This window comes from Crassostrea angulata, unplaced genomic scaffold, assembly GCF_025612915.1.
Source record: "Crassostrea angulata isolate pt1a10 unplaced genomic scaffold, ASM2561291v2 HiC_scaffold_106, whole genome shotgun sequence".
In the NCBI taxonomy this organism is placed as follows: Eukaryota; Metazoa; Mollusca; class Bivalvia; order Ostreida; family Ostreidae; genus Magallana; species Magallana angulata.
Window position 1 is genome coordinate 346,879 of NW_026441661.1, and position 27,563 is coordinate 374,441.

At 35.5% G+C, this 27,563-nt stretch overlaps 4 protein-coding genes across 6 annotated transcripts in view; 3 read left to right on the top strand and 1 right to left on the bottom strand.

The window, feature by feature from the left end:
- LOC128169194 (glutamine amidotransferase-like class 1 domain-containing protein 1) overlaps nt 1-27,563 on the top strand; it is a 93,980-nt gene that overhangs the window by 58,107 nt on the left and 8,310 nt on the right. The window lies entirely within an intron of this gene.
- The window catches only part of LOC128169174 (beta-galactosidase-1-like protein 2), a 128,099-nt gene that overhangs the window by 53,128 nt on the left and 47,408 nt on the right, over nt 1-27,563 (top strand). The gene's annotated exons all lie outside the window — the stretch shown is intronic.
- LOC128169181 (tripartite motif-containing protein 3-like) lies at nt 8,633-13,647 on the bottom strand. The gene is made up of 2 exons (XM_052835346.1): nt 13,444-13,647; nt 8,633-10,652 (listed from the first exon to the last, which is right to left on the bottom strand). The coding sequence occupies exon 2, from the start codon at nt 10,647-10,649 to the stop codon at nt 9,018-9,020; it is 1,632 nt and encodes a 543-aa protein (XP_052691306.1). The 5' UTR covers nt 10,650-10,652; nt 13,444-13,647; the 3' UTR covers nt 8,633-9,017.
- On the top strand, nt 15,907-27,551 carry LOC128169182 (ankyrin repeat domain-containing protein 16-like). Of its 2 annotated transcripts, none has more exons than XM_052835348.1 (8): nt 15,907-16,033; nt 21,509-21,851; nt 23,228-23,350; nt 24,996-25,093; nt 25,487-25,638; nt 26,101-26,259; nt 26,413-26,482; nt 26,786-27,551. In XM_052835348.1, exons 2-8 carry the CDS (start codon nt 21,556-21,558, stop codon nt 26,932-26,934), a joined length of 1,047 nt encoding a protein of 348 aa, XP_052691308.1. In that variant the 5' UTR covers nt 15,907-16,033; nt 21,509-21,555; the 3' UTR covers nt 26,935-27,551. The 2 variants fall into 2 exon arrangements, with proteins under 2 accessions (XP_052691308.1, XP_052691307.1); XM_052835347.1 differs by having other exon boundaries at nt 15,915-16,033; nt 26,413-26,491; nt 26,786-27,550.

Consider the following 27,563-nt stretch of genomic DNA (forward strand, 5'->3'; position numbering starts at 1 on the left):
TTTCATATATAGCTAGCCGCATTCCTGCGCGAATCATGATTTTTTCCGGGGGGGGGGGGGGGGGGTGGGCATAGGTGGGAGTGGATCCATCGATCAGAAACACTCCCATTATGTATCTGCATCTTCAGACCTCTCCCTATAGGTGGGAGAGGATCCATCGATCAGAAACACTCCCATATAGTTATCTGCCTCTTCAGACCTCTCCCCATGGAAAATGTTAAGTTTTTTAAATCATACAGTCCTTTTCAAAGTCATCTATAAAAGAAGTTTAAATTTGAACATTTTAAATTACGTGCAATAGTACGAGTCTTATAAAAAAAATTTACAAGTCTGAAATAATGTAAGTAATTATCCATTTTTTAGGTTGAAAATACATATTTCGAAAATAAAAAGATATGTAATAATTTTAATTTACTCATCATATCATTTCACAAGTCTGAAATCGTGTACACGGTTATTTTTCATTCTATAGATTCCAAATCTTTTTCCTGCCATTCCACTTTCGGGGAGTTCCCCGACCCCAAGAACTGCCAGAATTACTACGTGTGTTCGTTTGGGAAGGCGACACAAAAACAGTGCCAGGGAAACACCGGATGGGACCGGAAGCTGAAACTATGCAACTATAAATACAATTTGCCGAACTGTTCTTGATATGTACATGTACATGAGAGATGAAATGTATATGTATGAAAGAATAAATAAAGGATTCATATTTTTTCTGAATCTGATCTAGCTACCTACTTGTATCTCTTTCGTAACATGCATGTATAATTTATTAATTACTGTAGGTTCATGATAATTTCAGCCAACATGTACCTGGTATAAATACTGTTGACAGGATATCTAAGCATCAGGGGGCTGGGGGGGGGGGAGGCTGCTCTTCTCCATCAACTTTTTTTTCGCAAAGGATATTTTTCGTGAGACCTCACCCACACCCGCTCCCCCCACCCCCACCATATCATATTTTAGGAGGATACAGCATAGTGATATGGAGAATTGATATTAGAATTAAAGGTTGATACTGCGCATTCCCTCCACGGAATGGTATCTTAAATGAAGAATACTTTTTTTAGCTTAAAAATTTATTCTTTGTAAAGATTTTGGATCATCCCCCCCCCCCCGCCCACACACACACACACGAACACGATGCTACGTGCATGATAGGAACTTTCTTGACATCATTTAAGAAATTATTATATAGTGTATCGGGGGGGGGGGGGGCATGGGGGCCTGTACTTTTCTCGCACCAAATAATTTTCTTAAATTTACATTGTAAAAATTGAATTATCATGGGGTTGCCCACCCCCCCCCCCCACTTTTTGGGGAGTATGTATAACAATTGGAATAGAAATGAGAGAAATCGAAGTTATAAGTTATAAATCTATGCCTGTGTAAGGCTATGAAAAAAATATTTCTCATTCAAACATTGATTGCAGACCGACCTTGCTTTGCAACGCCATGTTATAATGGAGGGACGTCCGTTGAGAGTGGAGCAAACTACACGTGCACTGGTATCCATGGTTACGACCCGGCCTCAGATTGCCGGTCAAGTTAGTTGTTCAGTTTTATTTCTGTATAAGATAATTCCGTTTCCTATCATTTATTGTCATAATTATGTTGTTATTCTATTTTTACAGCGATTGACTTTTCTCTTAAAAACCCTTGTTCCCATACTATAATTTGATTATTCACCTTGGGGGTTTCACATGCGTAAGCACGGCAGGATTTACTGGAACATATTGTATTTCTGGTAATGAATAACTTACAGTTTTGCACTTAGCTACCTTGCCTTACCTACCGTACCTTAACTTCCCATATTAGAATGTACAAATATATTTTGTTGAAACTTTTCAAACTCAGATATTGACGAATGCGCAAGTTCACCATGTATCCATGACAACTGTACCGATAACGTCAATGGCTACCGATGTCTGTGTGATTCAGGATTTGCAGGCCTTCATTGTGAATAAAGTACTTGATAAACAAATATACCTCTACCACTCAATTATTATGTACATGTATTTGCAGTCCTATATATATATATATATATATATGGTTTGATTTTTTATTTCCATTTATAGATGTCGATGAGTGTGCCAGCTCACCCTGTATCCATGGGATCTGTACTGATGACGTCAATAGTTTTCACTATTGGCATAACTTGCTCATCAGGTTAGTTGATTAAGCTTATCAGTTACTAAATGTTGAGACACTGACTTTAAAAAAGTTTGTGGCCACAGGTTCTGTGTATGTACTTATGTAAACAAAACTTGTGTTTTTCCCGTTTTATAGCCGTGTCCAGTTCTGAGTGCTCCTCTTCTAACTGTAACGTGGTCAGGTGCTCGATTTTCAATCTCCAGTTAGGAACTGCTTGCTACTACGGTACGATTCTTAGCTTATTACTTGATATTCATAATTCTACTCAAAGGAATATAATAATTCAACATATTTATAAAAATTTTATATTGCAAACATAACCGGTCGTGACACATTTAGTAAAAATAAATACATATAGTACAATGTACGTGTTCCCTTCAAAAAAGAAAACATTGGTTAACAAAATATTTAACATACTCTCGTTCGCATGCGGTATTTATCTAAATCTATCAACTTCCATGAATGTGTATCTTTACTCAAAAGTACTCTTTCTTTTCAATTTGAATGCGGAATCATGTGATCGTACAATTAATGCATCTTAGGGACAGGGCACTATAATTGAAACTTGGTTATGAGTCTAACGCTTAATATAAATTAAGATATTGTTTGTTCTGATTTCTGTTTTCCCCATGACAACAGCTTGGGTATCTTGCCTACTGTCTGCTCTTGTCCTGGCAACTCTTTCTTTTTGTGTCGTATTTATCTATGGAATAAAGAAGGGGCAAAGGTAAATTGTTTAGCTCACCTGAACCGAAGACTCGAGTGAGCTTTTCTGGTCACCTAGCATCCGTCGTCTTAGGGCGCGTGTTTTAAAAAATCTTCTTCTCAAGATCAAGAGCACCGGAAATGCCAATATTTACACCGCAGCTTGCATATCTAGTGAAAGTTCTAGATTGTTAAAGACTAATACTAGGGCCCGAAAATGGGTTCAAAGTTTTAACATAGAAATATATTGGGAATATGTTTTAAAATCTTCAAAGGAACTGCAATGCTTCAATTTGTGGTATTACTATGCAAGCTTCCTCAGATTCTAGATTGTTAAAACTGGACCCTCGGACCAATAAATTGGTGCCAAAGAGAGGTTTGAAATATGAAAGGCATCATTAAAAGAAATTCCGATCTTCTCAAAAACTACAATTTGTGATATTACTTTAGAAACATCATAACATAGCGTAACTTTAATTAAATTGTTAAAATCACGACCCCCAGGCCAATACTGGGGCCCCAGGAGGGGGTTCAAAGTTCAAGATAGAAATATATAAGGAAAATGTTTTAAAATCTTCTTCTAAAGAACCACAATGCTATAATTTGTGAGATTACTATACAAGCATCATAAGATAGTGTGGATTCTAAATTGATAAAAACCATGACACCCGGACCAATACTGGTGCTCCAAGATGGTTTCAAAGTTCCAAATTCAAATGATTGGGAAACATGATTGAAAACCTTCTAATCATTAACTACACTGCTTAAATGTGTGAAATTATAATGCAGGCATTTTAAATTAACGAAGACTCAAAATTGTTAAAACGGTGACCCGCCGACCAATACTTATGTTCAACGTATAAGTACAGAGGAAAATTAAGAATATTTTCAAGAAATACAAAGCTACGTTTAGTTATTTTACTTATAAGCATCCTCATATCTTTATGTCCTCTTATCAAGGTCACAGTGACCTAAATCATTATAATAGTTCATTTTACATTTTAGTTTTCTTTGATACCTTGGGGTATAGGAAATTAATATTGGTCGAGAGTTTGACAATATTTTCAAAGAGTTTCTTATTCAAACATTTCGAAATAGAAAATAATACAAGAACTTTGTTCCGGTTAGCTATTTGGCCCATGAGATTATTGTTCAGCTTATGAGTGTCCCCCCCCCCCTACATTGATACTAGTAATCCAAAACCAAAGATTCAGTTATTCGTGAATTGTTATGCACTGTATGTAAAGATCAGGAATTTGAAGGTACGCATCTGTGAAGTAGTAAATATTAGTAAAAAAATGATTTTTAAAGCTTTCTAAAGCCTGCGCACAGTTTTGAACTTTGAGTGCTAGTTGAAGCTATCTGATAAATTCGGGGTTTTTTTCTCTAGATCTAGATTTAGTTTGAACAGAGAAAAATGATATTTGCAAAGATTGGCAATATACATCTTTAATGTAATAATATCATGATTAATTTTCTGTATCGATGTTTTAGCTATGTCATGTATATAAATCAAGATTATTTAATTTTCATTTCTAAGATTTTCAAAAGAACAGCGCTCTCCATTTCCATTCGAGGATACGACTTTGGGAGAATCTAAAAAGAGATTTGACTTCATTGTTTTTAGAAAAATGGTAATAAATCATGACACAGAATCTTGTGTCTTTTTTATCTATGACAAGATATCATTAGATGTATCTACAAGCTTAGGGACGTGACTACGTTTTGTGCATAGTGAATCTAAACGTTAACCTTATTTTTATAACTCGAATGTTCAAATTATAAAACTAGGTTACTATGAAAAATCCATTACTTTCTGTTGTAACTCATGTCCGTGAAAATGTTTAAGGGGGCTGGGTGGAGTTTCGTGTTGAAACGAAGCTAAAATTGTTTCTAAGACAATAGGAAATTGATGTACTTGTGAATCTAGTTTTGAAAGTTTAAAAGTTTGGGAGGATTACAGTTAGGCTACAGTATATGGCTATAGTCGGAAATCTAATTTAAAATAGTTACGTAGATGTTGCAATTTAGTTTGTTTGAATTGAACAAAACGAAGAAAAAAACCTTAAAATCAATTATGACTACATTTAATTGAAAATAAATTCATTGAAATAGATGTTTAAAACAAAAATATAACAGCCTGTATGTTTCAGATTGCCTTATAAGCTGCTTACCCAGTATTTGCAAAAAAAATATATAATAATGTAAATAACTGATGTACATTCTTCGATATTTATTTGTTTATGCTTCTAATTTGTTTCAGGTTATTATAAAAGTATATATACGCAAGTTTGGAGAGAGAGAGAGAGAGAGAGAGAGAGAGAGATTATGATGATACTAATGGAGACAGTTGAACCATATGATGTTTTTGTTGCTATCGGTATAAAATATTGTAAGAATAAAATGAATACAATGTGTGTATACAATGTCCACATTCATGCTATATCTTATTGCTAAATCTTATTGTTTATACATGTAATTGCATGTAACTCGGGTAACCATCCAGTATGCTCTAAATCTTTGGTAATGTTGATGGTGTAAAGGTTCCAATGGCAATAAAATCCAAGATCCGATATACTAATCTATTAGAGATTACAGAAAGTCAATTTCCTCTAATTTTCCAAAATGTTGATTTCAGTTCGTCAACTTACCATTTAAGCCACGTACACTTGAATTTAATATGTTATATTCCCTTTACAGTAGGTCTATATATATGTAAACACAATTTACATTGTTTACAATTTACAATCTTGTGTGGAAGCATTCTCGGGTGGTGTAGATTCCAGTTTAATTATGTTCACCGGGAGTAGGATGGGGCTACAAGGGGTGGGGCGTTTTTTTTAACATAAGAATTTTTAGAGAAAAATCTTTAAAAATATTCTTGAGTGGAAGCATTCTCAGGTGGTGTAGATTAAAGTATTACAAAGCCATTTCCTCGACGCGCTGAACTATCCTTATTAATTTGCAACTCCGGATCCTTGGCCATTGCCCCTTGGGTTGCATCAGCTTCCGCCAAAAATGTGGACGCTCATTCCAAGAACAAGGTACCAGTCGTGGACTACACTGAGGTGTGACGGACGGCAGCTAGGGTCCTTCCTCTACGTCTACTCAATTGCTTGACACTTCTGGTGGTGTTTGCTCTTGCCTTGGTGGAACTGGCCATGGCGTTTTTCTTTATTTGTATGGGAGGCATAGCATTTGTCTTGGAGTCTAAAAACAATTCTTTTCAGTACAGAAACCGCTGGGAATGGCTGCTTGAGTAAGAGGAGAAACCCACCATGTGCGCCCCTCTTTATAATTGCAGTAATTGGTGAAAAGTTACTAAAAACCTCGCCCCTTATTTTTTCGAAAATCAATTAAGTGCGTTTAATGTGCAATTGCATTAAACGATCTTATTTAAGATAGTGGCAGTAATTAAATATTTAAGGTAGGAAAAACCATCTTTAGGTAAGCATCAATTTTTTTTTTTAAATAATCATATGTCCCAGAGAAAGGGGGGTTCAAACCCCGGAACCCCCCTCCCCTCTCCTCTAGATCAGCCAATGCAATATACCTAGGGTAATAGCGAGCGCAGCTCGCCGGCGCGAAGCGAGCTCTACCGGCAAGGCGTGTGTGAATAGAAAATTCGGACTAGTTGCACATTCATTCAACGGATTTTTTTTGCGTCAGTAAATCGGACCAGTAATGCCTTGTTTTAATCGTCCCGGTATATAATTCCGCAACCCCAGCCCCCCCCCCCCCCCTCCTTGGAACGGTAAATAGCGAATATTGTATCAACTATTACTTTTTAAATCCAAACAAACATTTTAGCCAAAATGTCTTTTATAACAATATCTTGAATTTATTAGCATTAGACAAATGTACCACAGAAACACTAAGAAAAAGGACGATGAACACAGATACGAAACTGGAAAAATAAAATCAGACACGTAGCTACGGGAGGTGGGGGGGGGGGGTAAACTCATTTTGCCTACTGACATACATGTATTACTTAGAGTTACTTATATAATTCAAAAAATAAACTTGTGTCTCTACTTTTCTATCACTTTAAGAAAATATAGAAATTATATTGAAAAGCATTATAACACAGGCACGTAGCATCGTTTTTGAAAGTGGAGGGCCAGACTAATCCAAAAAATCTTGACAAGCAAAAAATTTAAAGTTTCCCAAAATCTTCAAAATCCTAATCCGTAAGGGGGGGGGGGGGGAATATCACTTCAATTTCACTCCTCATTTCCTTATTTTCATATCAATTTTTACATACTCCCAAAAAAGTTGGGGGGGGGGGGGGCAACTACATGATAATTCAATTTTTTATATGTAAATTTTAAAAAATGTCTTGCTGTGAGAAAAAGTGGGGGGACCAGGTCCCCCTGCCCCCCCCCCCCTCCCTTGATGCTACGTGTCTGTAACAGTTCAAGAAGGTCGTAGTCCTTTAATAAAGCCCTCATCCCCCCGAACACTACGGATTACAATTAGCGGAGTTTTCTGGGTTTTTTTTCAAGTCTTGGTCCCCTTCAACTTGGAAAAGCGATGCTACGTGCCTGATACCATAACATATCTAACATTTCTATCAGAATTCTGTTATCTAGCAAAACATCGACTTTTGTAGTCTTTTAACTTAGTACTCCAAACATATTGACACTATTGACTGCTGTTTGCGCCAAAATATTATTTAGAACCTCATTGCCAACTATTCTATAATCTCCGCCCATACCTTGGGATTGTACTTATATAGTAAATTTGCCGAAAATATGACTCAGACCTCCTCTGGAAAAAAAATCTGGATCCGTGCATGCATTTTACACTGAAATGAAGAGTAATTGTGCTATTTTATTCACCCTTCGTCTTACTTCTCACTGGCGTCGGAAGCAAATTAAAAGTGGGGGGGGGGGGGTAGACTAATCCTCAGAAATATTGAGGAAAAAACCTAATCCCCCAAATCATAAAAATCCTAATCCGTGGGGGTGGGGGGAGTATACCTATACTTCCAAAAATAGATTTCCCTACCCAATCCCCCCCCCCCCCCCCAATCATGAAATTCCTAATCGGGGGGGGGGGGGGGGGCTAAACCCTCTATGATGCTATGTGCCTAATGGTTAGGTCTAACTTCGCAAAAAAAAGGTGGGGGGGTGCTAAGCCCCACCTAGCATCCCCTCCCCCCGGTTCCGACGCCTTTGCTTCTTGTGACCTTTGACCTCATCCACTTGTCAGCATGTTTAATCTGCATAATGCTTACCAACATCGATGACTATAAAGTCTTAAAATACAATAGTTTGACAGAACACTTACTGACATATTAACCTATTGACCCATCAACCTTTTAAACTGGAAATATACAGGGGTCGTGCTATAACAATGGGCAACCTGCTTACAGGGTATGGCTAAAATAAATCATCTATCCATAACCTAAGAAGATTGCTCCCTTCTTTGATGGGACCTGGCCATTGACAAAGAGGATTTTATTTTTCATCTCGGATGCAACAATCAGCATTGCTTCAAAACAGTCTTAGAATTTAAAACTGTTACAGAGTTTAAAATTTCCAACTGATAATACCAACATTCAGACATTTTGCTCCATCCAATTAAATCTGAAAATCCAATTTATTTTTTTATATTTAACGCAAATATTTAATTTGTAATAAAACAACAAAATCCCTTTGATTAGGTAATAAAAATAATTAAAACAAGATCACATAATTGTATACAAATCATTTATTATACACAATGATATACTCATCCAACAGAATGACAAATTAAATGGGTTTTTTTTTTCAAACATTCACTTGTTCTCATTCTTGATATACAATGTTCATTAAACAGAATGTTTGATTGTATTCTTTTCAACTTTTAATGACAAGCATATATATATATATATATATATAATAGTTTGTTTGGAAAGTAAAATATTTATGCTGTCATTTTTTTACCATTAAAATCACTGCACAAAAACAATGAGTTTGTTACGATTTACATAGAGAAACTAAACAATAGTATTGTTGGTATGTAAAGAATATATGAAGGTGTTTATTTATTAACATAAACTAATTATATAATACAGATAATTAACTGTTATACACAAACAAGTATATTATATACAGTCAGTTTGTCAACATGTAATACATATAAACAATGTTACACTGCTGTGTAATGTTCTACACATATTGTATTTTCTTCACTATACCTGTGTATGACTCAGCCACAAAGAGGTTGTCTCTGGTGTCCACACATAAACCGTATGGACGGAATAAATCACAGTTGTCAATGTAGCGGAGGAACTGTCCGTCCTGATCCAGGATGTGGATACGGTCATTGTTACCGTCTGCTGTCAGGATCCGACCCTGGCTGTCTGTTGTGATGCCGTATGGACTAAATGATCCCTTGGTAGTAGAGGGAGGACCAGTGTAAGTAAACCGGAGTTTCCCGGCCTGATTGACCACCACTACTGCACCGGCTCTATAGTCTGACACACAGATATCTAGGTTTCTGTTCTCACCGATGTATTTATATCCACGAGATGAATAGAGAGGTTGTCCTTTGTCGTCGTACTGAATACTTTGTTTCTCTGTGGAGCCAGAGTAACACACAACTTTTGTTTGTTTATCATCATTGTTCATGACAACCAGGAGGTCACCAGAGGAGGTACTACAGACACCGTAAGGTATCCACCCCTGTAGTCTGATCACTGTCTTTATCTTTTTATTCTTCACTATGTTCACAGTTCTATCATTGTAATCAGTATAAACTAGATCCCCACTCCTTGTCACTGCTATGTCCCATGGAGCGTTCCCTGACTTGGTTTTGACTGACTTCACTAGTTTCCCACGGAGGTTGTAGAGTCTCATGATTTTGTCATCACCACACGTCCACATCTCATCACTCAGACAGGACACTCTGTCTAATCCTCTACACTTGGTGTCTATCTGTGTGATGATCCGTGGTACATCAATGAGCATGGTGTAGCCATGTTCTTCTGTTTTGATAGATAACGCTGACAGAGAACCAAACTGTTGATAAAGCTGTTCTTTGTTGATCTTCTGAGGGGTAAAACTTGGTAAGGACACTGTGAGTTTAGGAGGCAATCTTCTGAATTCATCATTCCTGGATTTGTAGGCAGAGACACGGCTGACATCATTGGAGTCCAGTAACATCTTCAGTTCAGTAATGGTCTGTGTGATTTCAGAAATGGTGTGTTTAATTTCATCTTCCTGTTTGTCTAAGACAGCCAGGTGTTTGGTGTCCATTTCCTCCATGTTAGATTTCATGTTTCTGATAATGGTGTTTATTTCTCTGTGCAAGTCTTCTCCATGTTTGTCCATTTCTGTTGTTAATTTCTGGGAGTTTTCATTCAGAGCAGATATTTGGACTTGGTTAATGGATGCAATCTCTTGGTATTTGGGATAAATGGATTTCTCTAGTTGTTGTAAATCTTTTTGAATTATTTCTTTCTTCTTGTCCATGGTTTTAGTTATTTCAATAAATTGATGGCCACTGTGTTCTTCAGAGGAAGCACATGTTGTACAAATAGGAATGTCACATTGTTCACAGTATTGTTCACATATTTCTAAGGAATGTTTTGGACATTTAAGAGTAGATCCTCTCTTTTCAAATGGCAGCACTTTGTGTTCTTTGGATAGATCAGAGAGATGGTCCCCCTCACAGGCTTTACACAGATATTTGTTACAAATGGCACAGAACATAGGGGGGACCGGGGTCTCACAGAGATGACACCGTAACACATCCTGAAGGTTGTACTCAGGGTCCATGGTCAGGACACTTTTATTCATGTTCTGATAAACACAAAAATTGGATTAATGATATAAACGATAAAACTTACATGTAATAAGTGAGATGAGTTCAGAAAAAGTCTTAACAGAAATGTTTCTATCATCTTGCTTCAAATAATAACACAATGTTTAAGGAGAAAATACATTATCCTTTTATTTAAACTTTATAAATTTGAAGCACTGAATCTCTTTTGAAACTCAACTTCATTATTGAAAGACAGATTTATATAAGGAATAAGGAATCATTCTTTGAGTATTATGAGGTGACAATTTCGGTCGGGGCGTGATCAAATCCAATAAAGCCCAAAGGGCTTTATGATATATTTGATCACACCCCGACCGAAATTATCATCTCATAATATTCAAAGAATGATTCCTTATTACTTATATTTATATAATTTTAAGCCATCATACGATTATATATTTGAATATGAATAAGCAAACCCTGCTGGCGCCTCGATTTGGCGTCATTTGTATTATGGGTTATATACATGTAGTACAAAATTGATACGTAGTTTTATCACAGGCAAAGACACTGAAAAATGTAAATATATGAATATGAGTTCTAAAAAGTGCATTAATTTTGTCTTCATAAAAATCTCATTATAGATAATTGCTTTTAAAACTTACTACTGCATCAAATAAATTCAAACAATCTTTACTATTAAAATATATTGTACACATATATTTGTTTGCGTTTTTTTTTTTACTTTAATTGTTGTAAATTTTGTTACCATATTTAATTTTATTAATTCTAAATAGTAGCATATTTAAAAAAAGATATATTTTTGTATACATTTTTAAATAGAGTTTTCATTAGTTACTAATAAATATTCCATTCCTTTACAGTTCAGATTTTATTTTAATAAACAAGAGGCCAATAGGCCTTGACGGTCACCTGCATGAGTACCACATACAAACTCGTTTAAGTCTCATATATGTATTTAGTGAAGTTTCATTCTGGAGTAGAAAATTTATAATATTGTACAGACCACCTCCCTGCCTGAAATCTTTCAAAAAGGACAATGAAACCTATAACTTTAGCGAAAAACTTACAAATATAATAGAGTGCATGACCTGATATTGAAAAGATGCAAGATTCTGATATTAAATAATTTCCCCATATTTGTAAACTTTCAGGATATGTTTTATGTGCATATGTTTTCACAGATAAACTGAACTCTTTCCAAATGGTTTTACAATGTCTTAAGTTAACTTTGATAGAAGCTTCATTCTTTCTCTTTTTTAAAAATGTGAATTTGCCTATTTCTTTCATAGAAATTCCTTAGCAGAATAAAATAATAAACAAATTTATAACCCCACCTCAGCCATAACCCTTGCCTTACATGTATATGTAGGTGACATGATATATCATTAAAGATGACAGCTTAAAGGTTTTTTTTCTAAATATGCAGTCAGTTTTTATTTTGTGTCAGCAGATGTTTTTTTAAACATTATATATATTATCACTAATTGACCATTTTGGCCACACCCTGCATTAAGAACCTCTACCCAATACACTAAATGAGTGTTTTGGCCCCGCCCTAGATTCAAATCCCTTCACTTGGAGACATGAAATTAAAAAAAAAAATGATAGATGGCTTTTTTCCTTCTTTATGATAATGCAGTCAGCTTTTATTCAGTATCAGCAGAAGTAAAGTCTAAAAGAAGACTATTTTCTTAAACATTTAAATGCTTGAACACTATATGACTATTTTGGCCCTGCTCTAGAGTCAGAACCCCTACCTCGGGGGACATGAAATTTATGATTTTCATAGTGGGCTTCCTGGTCTAAATAAAATTCTATACTCAGTTTTCCTTACAGGTGAGTGGGAGTAGAGAAAATAATTTTTAAACATTATATGCTTTTACACTAAACATCCACTTAGGCCCTACAGTCAAAACCCATACTCCAGGGGACATGAAATTTATAATTTTAATTATAATCACTAAGTCAGTTTTTCATACAGATGTGTGAGAGTAGAGAAGAAGAATTTAAAACACAATATGCATTAACTCTATATGGCCATATTGCTGCCTCCTCCCCCCACCTACGGGTTGAACTTCTGACCCAGGGGCCATGAGCTTCACAATTTAGGCAGAGGAGTTCATGAGTAACCGTGCATTTAGTTTTTCCCCATATGTGTTGGAGCTAGTATAAAGAAGAATATTTTCTAAGATTTAATACATTTTCACTATATGGCTATATATTGGCCCCGTTCTAGGACCCAAACTTCTGACCAGGGGTCAAGAATTTCACAACTTAGTTTTAACAAAATTAATATACCGTTTATATGTACATGTATGAGATTATATAAAGAGGAAGATTTTCTAAGATGTAATACATTTTTATTATATGGTCATTTTCGCCCCACCCTAGAGTCTGAACCCTGACCCAGGGGCAATGAATTTCAAAATTTTGGTAGAGGGTGTTATGTATACATCATAACCATGCATTTCCTTCATACATGTATGTATCGGTGTAGAAAAGATTTTTAAAATTTGTTAATTTAATGCAGACATGCAGTGTCATGCAGGCATGACGGTCGATACACACAGTCATGATGACGAATGAAGACCAACTGCAATTGGTCACCTGAGTGACTCAGGTGACCTAAAAAATGCTACAGGTTGCTGTTTTTGTCCATTTTTGTTATTCAAACAAAAAATCTGTTCATATTTTCTTCATTAATTTTCAATTAAAGTAAGCTGATACATTTCAGCAATATTCATTGATATAGAACATTTATACTCAATGGAAACAAATTAAACGCATTTAACGAACTATACACACCTTTATAAAGGCCTTTAACTCAAAATGGCGACATATCTTTAATGTTTACCATTTGTTTACACTTCCTTGTTGATGGTTCTCCCTGGCAGCCTGTAAAAATCACGTGATTGGTTTAAATAAAACTTCCGGGTAACCCCAAAACGAGATTCAATACATCATGCGCTGATCGGGGTGGGGGTGGGGTGGGGTCCGAAACATCCCCTCTTTTCGTTTTTTTTTTCATTTCTTAGTTATACATAGTGAAATTACCGAAAATATCCACAGGCGCCTGTCTTAGACAGGAAGTCTATTTTCTATACACATTAGAATACCTCCTGTAAAAATATCCCTAGTCCCCCCCCCCCCCCCCGGATCCGCGCATGATACATTGTGCTACATATAGTTAATTGTTAAAGGACAGTAAAGATAATCTAATTCATCTTAGTTAAATTGAAAAGGTTAATGAGTATCATGATAAACATGTACATGCGCGGATCCAGAAAAATTTTCCAGGGGGGGTCCGAAGGATAATTGTGTTTGCCAGGGGGGGTCCGAGGCATATTTTCGCGATAATTTTACTATGTAAATTTAATAAATTTTCATTTTCCAGGGGGGGTCGGGACCCCCCCGACCCCCCCCCCCTCTAGATCCGCGCATGATGTACTAGCCGACAGACATGAAGTCTGGCTTATGAACTTCAACATAACGTTTGACATATGAATTGATGTTATAATATGTGTGTGATCGGAAGAACACTTTTGTGACTCCAATCTTATGAGTTGGTATATAAAATTAAACTCCCTGATGTGTAGGTCTCTATATCTCTTCTTCCAGACCTAGTTTTTCTCCGACTTCATCACGTCTACTGTCGTCTGTTCTGTCTGTCTGTTTACTGGTCCTCTGTCTCTATATAAGAGGAACTGGGTGGTTTCGCCCTCGTTACACGCGTGCTCTGAGATGTTTCGCCCCTGATTAAATACAAGTAATAAATCATGTAAATAATTGAAGCATAGATAGGTTTTATCCGATTACCTGCAATTATATCTTTAAGAATCCGTAATGTACTATCAAATTATGGATTTTTTCAAATAGACAAACCAAGAATTTAGTTTATTTTGCGACATTTTTTTGTCAATCTGAGTCTTGCAATAATGTATTTGATACATGTACCAGTAAATGTTGCAACATATAACGTTAGTTATGAATGCCCCAATCCAGGCACGTAGCATCGGGGGTGGGGGTGGGGTGGAGGGGATGCAGGAAGCAGCTAAGTATGATCAATAGCAGGCACGTAGCATTGGGGGGGGGGGGGGGGGGGCAGCCACTTTTTCACGCAGCAAAGATTTTTCTTTTTACATTCAAAAATTTGAATTTACATGGAGTTGGCACCCCACTTTTCTGTGACCCTGTAAAAATTAAATTGAAAATAAAGATTTAAGTGAAAAGTATACCCCCCCCCCCAACGTATTAGGATTTTCAGGATTTTGGTAACACCCCCCCCCTTTTTTTTTTTATCCCCCCCCCCCCTTTTTTTGGATGAGTCTGCTGCCCCCCCCCCCCCCCCCAACACCCCAACACACACAAACACACATTTTTAAAAACGATGCTACGTGCCTGCAATCTAATTAAAATTATATCCTTCACGCAACCGTATTTGACAGGAGCGTGAAGGATCTAATTCTAATTAGATTGTGAATGCTCACTCATAAGTTATTTCGTCAGTTAGTCTTTATATATATTTTAGATCGTTAATCTTTCATGTGCTGATTAAACAGCATGCATCCTGACATGCTATAGGGAGACATTAAATGCGGTTAAAACCTCTCGGGACACAATATTTATAAAAATGTGATTGAATTCTTTTACTTAATAAATCGTATAATAATATATTCTTTTTGTAGTTTATACAATATATTTTATAGTGGAGCATAATTTGTGCAATTCATGACTACCATCCCCAGGGGCCATATAATGTTTTGGGGTAAAACTTTTACAATTCATATTTTTTTTAACAAAATTTCTTTGTCAACTGTTGGACAATCAGTTGATAAACAAGCACATGCTGATGATAAATGAAGAGGCTTCTACCAAGTTATGGCTACAGGGTCGGTGATTCTGATGTTGGAGCAGGGCTCCATTATAAGATAGTAATCGTTCAATAAATATTCAATATTATTCATCTTCTCTATGTACCATTTGTTTTAGCAGACAAACGAAGCACAGGGTTATAATTATTTTTTTTTCGAGAGGTGGACAAACATAGCCTACATTCTGTCCACTTAATTCCAAAAGAGCAGGCACGTAGGGGGGGGGGGGGCAGGGGGGGCCTGCCCCCACCTTTTCTCGCACCAAACAAAAGTTGTAAAGAAGAATTTTCCCAGAAGTTTGTTTTAAACTCGCTACCCGTATCTAAAGTTGCGTAATTTTGGTAAGAATATATAGTAAAAATTAGTTGGTGTGCAACCTATAATATGTAGGTACAAATTCTCAAATTCAGTTAGATGACAAACCGGGAAAATGGTAGCTACAGTGCTCGGTTTTTCATCAAACCGACCTATTTTTATTTCCGATAAAATTTGAAAGATTGGTGCGGCGAACTTGGTCAATACGGGTCATACTAAAACACGCCTGCCGACGCCTGCCGGGGAAAACACGCCTGCCGAGAGAAAACCACACGCCTGCCGTTTACCTGATGGATTATTTGAATATTTTCTTCGATATTTTATTTAACTTAACTAAATTAAGTATCATAATAACAAAAAGTTGACTTTATATTGATTATTTAGCACAAAATTAGCAAAAATGTTTAATGTTGGTAAAGATAGATAACTCTTACGTAGAATTCATACGCCTGCCGAGGAAATCTAGACGCCTGCCGTTTATTTGATGGATTATTTTACTTTTTTCTTTGATATTTTATTTCTTTTTACTAAATAGATGATAATAGAAATCAAAAGTTGATTTTATATTAATTAATTAACACAAAATAAGTAAAAATCGGGTAAGCTGGTAGCTCTTACGAAGAAATCATACGCCTGCCAAGAAAATGTATACGCCTGCCGTTTATGTGATGGAATATTTTAATTATTTCTTTGATATTTTAGTTTACTTAGCTTAATAAACGATAATAGAAATAAAAACTTGACTTTAAATTCATCAATTAACACAAAATTAGTGAAAATCGGGAAAGTAGATAACTCTTACGCAGAATGCATACGCCCGCCGAGAAGAGAACACGCCTGCCGCTTACCCGGTGGATAAATTTAAAAAAAATTTATTTATATTTTATGTTTTCTAACTTGATAAATGATCAGATTAATTAAAAATTTACCACATTTTTTAATTAACACAACATGAGAAAAAACCATGGGTAAATATAGGCGGAATCCATACGCCTACCGTTTACCTGAAGATGATTTGATATTTTTCTTACGTTAGTATTTTATTTTACTGTACTAAAATAGCAAGCATAGATAAAAAGGAAAAAAATTGCAAATGGCTTAAAAATAAAGGGAGACCTCTTATGTAGAAATCTTACGACTGTCGATTTAATATGCACGCTTGCCATTTTATTTATGTCATTTTTATTTGTATAAAATAGTTTATGAATATAATTATATAGACTTAACATTTTGCCTTATAATTATGTTCATAACTTTACTTATTGCTGCTATTGATTCATCATATTATATGAAGTCGGGTGATACGAGTATGATATAATATGTATGTCATCCCTTTTAACTTTGACAAAGTTTTGTTTTCTATCAGAACTTAATATTTTGATTATTACGCCTGTCACTGAAGCGTTTTATGATAGAGATACAGGGTAAGATTTATCAACACGTCTATAGATACGAAACGCCCAAGGAATATACATGTGTTTTTTGCTAAGTTATACCTAACCAATGGGCACATAGCATCATAGAGGGTTCAGCCTCCCCCCCCCACTTTTTCTCGCAAGAAAGATAATTTTTGCGAAATTTACAATGAAAAGATGGAAACATTGAAATATTGAGATGTTGGAGTCACAGGTATAATAGCCCCCCCCACCACCCCCCCCCCCCCCCCCCACAGATTAGGAATTTCAAGATTTGTGGGGGGGATTTTGGTAGGTAAGAATATTTTTTTTAACTATAGTCTCTCTCTCCCCCCCCCCCCCTATGGATTAGGATTTTCATGATTTAGGGAATTGGGGATTAGGTTTTTGGTTTTTTTTCCTTGTCAAGATTTCAGAGGATTAGTTTAGCCCCCCCCCCCCCCCCCCCACACTTTCAATTTGCTTCCGACGCCACTACTATATACGGAAACCTTTATGAAAAAAGAGAGTGCTTTAGAAACGTGGCGTGTTCATACGTGTATATATAGTTGTTTGCGTGTTAAAGCAAGAAATTAAGCTGTTTTCTTGCATCTCTATCACTCTCCCTCTATCTTTGTCTCCTCTCCTTCTTTCACTTCCTCTCTCTCTCTCTCCTCTCTCCGTCTTTTCCATCCACTGCCCTCTTTCTTTCTCTCTTCATAAACGGAAACAATTCAAATATCAAGAGAAAAAATACTAATAAATGTAGTTGCACCTGCGTTCAACTGTTCTAGTACATGTATTTTTCAATAAAAAAAAAATTCAATAAAATATGGAAAAACTGCAGCGAGTCGGTAAGCGTAAGACATTCACATTCCAAATGTTCGACATCTGAACGTGGTGGTTTTTTCGGTTTTAATTTATTTCATGAGTAAAAATTTCTGAGTCAAAAATGAACGCAATATTCTATGCAGATCGGTTGTCTTTGAACTTAATGAACGTAAACTATCTTCCCGACAATTTTTATATTAATCAACCATACTGACTATAATTAATCGTAGGTCGTGGAGGTTTTGATAAAAAAAAAAAGATTAATGCATGCATTCGTTATTATTGATTCTTCAATGTATATAATCATATGATACGGCTTACAATATCATTCACTTCACTATCCCTCAAACAGTTTCACTCACAGTTTTGTTAATAAAAAACGGGACCACAATCTGAACATGCACATACAGATTAATGTATTTTTATCTCATTTTATTACAAATCATGTACTAATAACAAAATAATTTACTCATTATGTTCTTTGCTATAATATTTTGGGCGAATCGGGGTTGGGGCTACATGTCCAAAGATAACTAGTGATCGTTGCTCTACTGATACACGTGTATACATACACGTGTTAGTTTCTTGTGTATTCTGTGTGAATTGAACGGTTTTTTGTCTCTTAAGAAACAATAGACCTTACCTACCTGTATATTGGAAGACGACCGTGAAGCACACACCTTGTACACAAGCCACCTCTCTCTCTCTCTCTCTCTCTCTCTCTCTCGTGTGTTTTAGGTGACTGAGAAAAATAGTTATGAACGAGTCGATCTACCTAAGTATGTCTTAAGATACTATGTATAGCCTTTGAACTTGCACCTAATTATTAACCCAAAAGTATTATTAAAACCTTGCAGTTCACTTTAATTATTCCAACTGATAGAGCAAGGTCGCCATATCATGGTTTCTGACTCTTATATTTGTATTTTTTATGTATCTATATGAAATTGAAGAATACTACCATTTTATCCTTATATATGTATATATCATGTACAAGCACTTAATAAAAAAAAACTATTTCTGATTAATAAGCCATCAGTTTTTAATTGGTCAGACTTACGTCTCTTCATAAAACGTGTATAGTCCATTCATAGCCGTAAACATTGAAACATTTGTGTTACTATATATCTTCGAGAAGCTTATAAAATATACAGAAAAACAAGACTTATTTTGTAGGGGAAAATATCATTCATTATTATTTACGACACAGTCCAGGCTTATAACCAAGAATATTGACATAATTTGAATCACTTTACAACGTTAATCATTAAACCAGGGTTCTTTTTTTTTCTCCATTAAAAACTGAGACCATAAATCGTAAAGTTTTAACCCGGTCACATTTTCATCAGCTTGGAAAAATTAAACGAACTTAATATTGAATGATAACCTCAAAATAAAGCATATACTGAACATGTAGCTGTAATAATTATACCGGTATATTGATTGTGTTGAATATTGAATCAACCTAAAGAGTTCTACTTTGATTTGGTAATTGCATGCTCTATAAGTCTGCTTTTTTTCTTCTACGAACAGAATAAGTCATCACTGGAAGGTTAAGCGTGTATTGGGTTTCAAAAGTCTATAGTGGGGTATGATTGAGTCTATGTTAGATTTTCTTGTTAGAAAAAGCCAGTTTTTTTTTTAAATATTCAAACTGATACCCCCTACCCCTCTTTCCCTTGAATGGAATAATTATCCGCTACACTGATATCATGCAAAGTAAAATTTTGCTACAGGCTTATGAATGTCCTGTGTAATATTTGATTTTGAAAACACAGCGAAACAGAATCAGAATCTAGAGATTTAGATATAGTTTGGTGAACTAGGCAGTGAAAGTCTTGAGATGAAAAAGTTTTTCAAGATGTAAACAGTTACGAACATTGTACAGAACTAATTGTGTACGAAAATGTAAATGCACTTTGTTTAAAAAGTCTAACATTTCCCCATATACATTTACTAGAATTAATAATTTAGGAGCATAAATATTTATAAAATCTGGAAAGCTTACACAATTTAAGCACGCTAGCCTGTTTGTTTAAGAAATACATTATATAGCCTTCATACACGGATAAAGGTTATGCTAGTCCACTTCTCTAAAGAAATGAAATTGTCAAATTGCATCTTTTGAATTGATTGAGTTGGTGTAAATATTAATTTCCATTACATGTCTTGAATTTTGTATTTACATGTTCACCCAACACAGTATTTACAGTTTGACTCCATACGTATTTCTGAACTTAGTATAACAGTGCATTAATTATATATATTCACATCAGTATACTTTCCTTCTTATTTCAGACACCACTTTTAGATCGTATGAATATATAACATAAGATATTTTGATTATACGTAAAATACATGCATATTTTAAGGGTTCTTCGAAAAACTAGAGACCATCTTTAATCTTAAAATTCGAGCAGAGACATACAAAAGTCATGTACATATAACAGTACATATGTCCCTGATTCGAGTTTGTAATATATCTTAAACAGTTTCTGTTTAATTAATTGCAACAAAAGAATAAGGGTATGAAAGCACTAATACAGTATAACGATAACTATGTAAAAAGCTGAAGTTTTTCAAGAAATAAAAATAAAAGACATGGATAAATGATTAAATCAGCAGGCTTACAACTCAGTGTCTCGGCAGGCGTAAGCAGGGTAAGAACTCTTTGTCTTCTTTACAGACTTTAAACATTTTTAATACTATTTTTCATTAAACAGCGAATACTAAATAACCTTTTATTTCTTTGATCATGTATTTAGTTAGGAAACATAAAATATCCAAGAAAAAAAAATTATCTATCAGATATCCGGCAGGCGTGTACTCTTCTCGGCAGGCGTATGCATTCTGCGTAAGAGTTATCTATTTTACCGATTTTTACTAATTTTGTGTTAATTAACGAATTTAAAGTCAAGTTTTTATTTCTGTTATCAATTACTAAGCTAGGTAAACTAAAATAGCAAAGAAATAATTAAAATAATCCATCAAATAAACGGCAGGCGTATACATTTTCTTGGCAGGCGTACGATTTCTTCGTAAGAGCTATCAGCTTACCCGATTTTTACTTATTTTGTGTTAATTAATTAATATAAAATCAATTTTTGATTTCTATTATCATCTATTTAGTAAAAAGAAATAAAATATCAAAGAAAAAAGTAAAATAATCCATCAAATAAACGGCAGGCGGCTAGATTTCCTCGGCTGGCGTATGAATTCTACGTAAGAGTTATCTATCTTTACCAACATTGAACATTTTTGCTAATTTTGTGCTAAATAATCAATATAAAGTCAACTTTTTGTTATTATGATACTTAATTTAGTTAAGTTAAATAAAATATCGAAGAAAATATTCAAATAATCCATCAGGTAAACGGCAGGCGTGCGGTTTTCTCTCGGCAGGCGTGTTTTCCCCGGCAGGCGTCGGCAGGCGTGTTTTAGTATGACCGGTCAATACAGTGAATACTTGCATAGTTCCTTTCTCAAGAATCATACCACACTCTGTTATGACAGATGATCTTTTCAAAGCAGCTCAACATGGTGACTTAGATTACTTTAAAAACCCAGAAATTCCGCTGAATACGTCGTACGAAAAATCAGGAGACACTGCCCTGCACATTGCTGCAAGATGTGGCCATGCGGCTCTCGTGGAGCACCTGTTACTCTCCGGTGCCGATGTGGAAAAATCCAACCTTGACGGCAAGCGACCCTTACACGAGGCCGCTCAAGCGAGTCAACTGGAATGCGTGCAGATATTACTCCAGTTCGGGGCACAGGTGGACAGCCTAAAGAGGGCTGATTGGTGAGTGTATAAACCTAGAAAGAATAATCTTACCGAGACAAGGCTACGCTCAGGTCACAGTAAGAATTCGTCCCATATACTTGCAATGTAGCAGCCGTGAAGCGGATCAGCTTCGTGTCAATTTTAAGTCTGTTAAAAATAATCTGCAGGGGAAAATCACATTTTTATACATAACAAACCTTAATGAACATGCATATGTAGTTTATTCCTCAAAATATCCATTTCATGAGTCTTACCAAGGTATTTTGTTAAAATACACGTTTGAATTTGCCTGCCATTTTGTCGGAAATCGCACTCGGAATGTCTCGGATTTTATCATTAACATGGCGACCACAAACAGCGAATTTTCAAACGTGATGTTAAAAGTGGCAGTGGTTTCGTTGCAAAAACAGTTAATGTGGTAATATCAGATTCTAAAAGAGCAACATTGTAGGTATTTGAGACCAATCATATGAAAATTTAGGTGAAATACAGCGCGATATAATTTTTTTATTTGCTACGAAGCGAGTATATGGGATGAATTCTATCGTTAAACCGGGTCCGTAGGACATCTGTCATTTTAACGATAGAACATTCTATCTAGTGTAAACCCAGAGACCATGGTACCGAGTGGGTCAGAGCCCAGGAACCATGGTGATTGTTAATAGTCTGTCCCAAGATATTCATGCAGCACATTTGGACGATTTTTAATAAAAATACACATACCTGTGAAAGAAGTGCATTCAAATTGAAATAGTTGAAAGGGATAATTTCCAAAATAATTTCATCGACACATTATTATCTTTCACTCGGAAAAATTAACTGGAACAAAAACAGATTCCTTACGGAGATTTATAATGGGTATTGTTTACATCTTTTCTCCATTCGGAATACACTCAGAATACATCACATAATTTTTCAACGTTATCATACTAAATACAAAATCCTCGTAGACATCACATTTTTTAGCATTGTTTTGTATTGTATTTCGAAATTTTTCATTCATTTGAACCCTGAGGTATTTATAAATATGAAGCAATTAAGCAAAATCTGTATTCAGGATATCTTGGGACAGACTATAGTAAAAAATCAGGGAAAATTGTGACTGATACTCATTTCCACGGTGACTGGGAACCAAGGTGATTGACTATTCAATGATTTTAGAGTAACTGTAGATGGTAAATGTGAACTCCCATGGAATGAGTCCAAGATTGGCAAATAAACTCTATCATTTTTCTCTGTGATAACTTAAACCAACTTTAAATTTATTCAATATTTGATACGTAGGGTACTAGCAAATGGTAGATAAGCATTGCCATACAAATCTGATGAAACGAACAATGTATACCCAACCCAATGTACAAGTAGTTATACAGATTGAGAATATATTATTACAGGACACCTCTAATGCTGGCCTGCACAAAGGACAGTATTGAGGTTATCCAACAACTTCTGAAGTCTGGTGCGAATGTATCGCTGAAGAACAAAGATGGATGGACCCCATTCCACATTGCATGCAGGTTTGTAGCTCATACTACATGTAGTTCCTCTGTGAAATGTTGACCTTCTTAAGTTCCCATATATAACAGATCATTTTTACTTTCAGATTGAATTGACTGTAATTTGTTCTTCCATTAGTTTTGATATACAGCTTACTCCACTTATATTGAAATCGCTTATTTTAAAATTCCGCTTATTTTGAAATAGAAATAAATCCCCAGTTTTTGCTTCTCAATTTCTTTGTATTGATTCAACGGATATAATGAAATCGGCTATTTTGAAATATCGCTTATATTGAAGGCACTGATCGGTCCCCATAGGTGATAATTAGTTGTTATTATAACGGTTATATTGAAGTACTCCAAGGCGGCTGTCGACACAGTTGGTGAAAGTAATTATGCCAGACTGACCGGTTGATATACAAAGGTGTGAATTGATTTATAAGTTCTAATCATGTAATTTTATACTTCTTTTAAAACGTGAAATTTATTCACTGTTGAGTTTTTTGTTTTTATGTATATGGATGTATTGAGGCTAAACATAATATGCAAACCCCATGGAAATGAAAAACCTTATCTTCGGACACTAAATATGAACTAGTTATGGCTGTTGATAGAAGGACAAAGCTTAAATTCAAAACAGCTAAGGATTTTGAGATATCGCGAGTTCACTTCAGATGATACACAAGCAGCGTTCAACAGTATTTGAAGCGTTAGAGTCTGGTGATTTTTCTCTAAACGTAAAAGAATGCGATCGGAGATTATGATGAGGTTTAAGATAGTAACAAAATGAAACTCACAAAACTTACGGATATAATTTTAATCAAACTTTCAAAGACTAATATTCCATGTATTATTACTAATCTTTTCACTGTAATAGATTAGATTAGATTAATAGATTAAATGATTACCAAATAATTTGTTCGGGTTTGGTTTTCTATGCTTCCATCGGGATTGAACTTTCAAAAATGGCGGCTTCTCGTTAGTCAATTTTGCTTATATTGAAATACGGATATATTGAAATAATTTGCATGGTCCCCTGAATTTCAATATATCCGGAGTACGCTGTATTACTAACTGCGGGTGCAGGTCTTTAGAATTAAACCCATGTATACTTGGCTCTCGGGGCCATTTGCCCACCATTTAAAGAAACTCAAGGGAGAGCTTCGCATCTTTAAAATCCATCTACAAATTAGGTCTGTCAAGGCCAGGGATCAATCTAACTATCTCCAGCACAATTGACTAACCTGAATTCAGCTTCATGGAAATTTGGGTCTACTCGGGGTTTACTTTGGGTTTACTTAAGGTTTACTTTAGGTTTACAAGGGAATTGCTTTTAGGGTCAACTTTAAGCACTAAAGTGTGGTTGAAGCAGACCCGTCTTTTATTTTACCATCTTACTGCCTGTAATTCCTGCCCCTTGTATATTCCGAATACACATGAAGCGTCTGCTTTCAGGGGTATATTTCTGATCGGGGTTTACTCTGGGTCCATTCTGACTATTAAACTTGGAGTAAACCCACAAAGTAAACCCAGGGTTTAGTTGGGGTTTACTTTCTGTTAGGGTGGGTCTGATCGGTACTGTAGCTCTCAGACCAGTAGACCACTGTAGCAGTCTCTCTTTATTTTACCGTAATTTTTTCATTAAAAATATATTTGTTTTCAGGGAAGGACACCTGGGTATTGTCCGCCTTCTCTATGATCATAACAACACTGTGATGAACACTGCCAGCAAGAACGGGAGGACCCCGCTACATACAGCAGGTCAATAAAAATAAAATGCTAAGTCATACACTTCAACAAAGGATTTTTGTGAATTATTGCGATCCCTAACACAAGTTCATTTTTCAAATTATATATACCAGTACATACATGTACTTGTAACAGTTGATTAAAGCGAAATGTGCACTCTGAGACTAATGATGTAAATGCTATAAAACATGAATGCATTTGTGATTCGTTTTAAAATGACATGGTTGCCACTTTATAGTGTCTTTCTCTACTCTATGTGTAACTAGCTCTGTAATGGGATAAATCTACTAGATGTGTTGTATATTCCTACATGGTTGGCCTCTTTGTTGTGTATTTCCTCTTTCTTTACTCTATGTGTAACTTTAGCTCTGTAGTGGGGTACACTTACTGGGTTGTATATTCCAGCTCTGCATGGCTGCCACTCCGTGGTGACTTTCCTGCTAAACGTCGGGCCGTCTACTGTGGACACCACTGACAGCTCAGGAAGTACACCGCTGATGGACGCCATTAAATCAGATCATGTAAAGGTCGCTCAAACTCTCATCTCAACACAAAAGGTATGGAAACATGTTAAGCCTGAACTAAATATAGTTGTACAGTAACATTTTGAAAATTTATGCATGCACAAAAGCAGATTAACAATAGTCTTAGACCTTTTTGGTTAAATGATATCATCTCACAAAATTTATACAGACGGTGCAAATTCCATCTATTCACATTTTTAAGTTGATGTGATCATGACTGTTTCATGATTTTAACGAGATTAAAAAGAATAACTTAAAAACACTTGTCAGCTACTGACCATCTTAATATCTTCAAGTTTGATGTCTGTTTAACAACACATCTATTAAACTAGTGACCATTAATACTGAATGATAACTCACCAAATTATATCAAGTAAAAGAACTTGAAGTATTTTTTCTGCCTTGTATCTTATACAGCTACATGTATGTCATCATTATTTTGGTTTGACACGGTGACCTGAGTTGTCATTTTGTTGTGTGTTTTTGGTTTGACAGGGTGACCTGTGTCGTGAGGACAATGCCGGCCTGGGACCCCTCCACCTGGCCACTCAGGGGGGATGTCTGAAGTCCGTGAAGTTCCTGGTGGAAAGCTTAAAGGTCGATGTCAACTCAAGGTCATCAAAAGGGTTCACGCCACTGTTTGTTGCAGCCAAGGTACTAATTAGTGTTAAATACTGAATTCTCTAAAGCCACTGGTATTGCTTGCAAGGAAAAAAAATTAGATTGAAAGTCAAAATAAAGTAAGGAGAGGTGGAGTAAGGGTTAGGGAACATTAATACAATTCAAACTACTTTTATTTTGTTTAAGGAAGGACAACTCGGTGTAATTTCCTACTTGGTGTGTGCCGGAGCTGATGTCAATGTCACCGACACGAAAGGTAGAACAGGTACACGGTCAACAAAGCAAGGTTTTATACAGAATTATTTCATATTTACAGGCTTCTAAAACAATATTAAGACATGCAATTCATATATCTATACTTTTATATGTATACATTGATTATCTTTATTTTTTGAGCAGTAAACTTTCAATAACATTATTTTTTAGTAACATCATATTTTACTTCATGTGTTTATATGAATTACCTGTAATTTGTAATTTTTGTAATGTCATGTGAAGCACTACTCAATACACAACTGTTAAAAGCATTATGATCAGTTTGTACACTTCTTCCTTGCAGCATTACACATTGCAGCAGGTGGTCAGCATTCAGAGACTTGTAGATATCTGTTGGAGAACGGAGCCATCATCAGGGCAGATAACTCTAGCCTCACACCGGGCATGTTGGCTAGGAAACCAGACGTCTGCAGTCTGTTTCAGGAAGTATGATCTCCGCCCATAGCAAGGATGAATAAGATTGCTGCCCATAGCAAGGATGAATTAGATCCCCGCCCATAGCAAGGATGAATTAGATCCCTGCCCATAGCACGACAGAATGTTGAAAATCTGATTTACACCAAAGCTTGTAGCAGGCAGCATTTACTACTGGAAGAAAACCATAGAGATGCAGTTCAAAGTTTTGACTTCATTGATGTTTTGCAAAGATGTGTAAACATGTACTCACATTTTTTTTTAAATGGGAGACATTTTTTTGTAAATCAACAGGAAAATCTGAATTAGGAGGAATTTTAGACCATACAGTTTCTGTTGAATTGAAATTGTGTGTACATTGATGCTCTGTTCTGATACTGCAACTTTATAAGGATAAACAGCATTGTTAGACAACATTCATACACCCGAAAACCTCAGTTTAATTCAAAGTTAAATACTGAATGCATTTGAATACCCCTACACAGTGTTAGACTTCAGACAAAATTCCTTCTCTCATTACATTGAGTCTGTGGGTTTTTTTTCAGTGTATTCTATATTTATGTTAACCAATGTTAACTTTATACATGTGCATTGATTTTTTATGAATAAACTTATAAAAAAAATGATAGCTTGTAGCAAGATTTGTT

What these genes read in the sequence shown, in the direction of transcription:
- LOC128169181 (XM_052835346.1), bottom strand. Translation starts at nt 10,649, where the DNA reads ATGAATAAAAGTGTCCTGACCATGGACCCTGAGTACAACCTTCAGGAT.
- LOC128169182 (XM_052835347.1), top strand. Translation starts at nt 21,556, where the DNA reads ATGACAGATGATCTTTTCAAAGCAGCTCAACATGGTGACTTAGATTAC. An exon ending in CCATTCCACATTGCATGCAG is followed by an intron (nt 23,351 to 24,995) that starts GTTTGTAGCTCA and finishes ATTTGTTTTCAG; the next exon opens with GGAAGGACACCTGGGTATTG. An exon ending in CGACACGAAAGGTAGAACAG is followed by an intron (nt 26,492 to 26,785) that starts GTACACGGTCAA and finishes TCTTCCTTGCAG; the next exon opens with CATTACACATTGCAGCAGGT.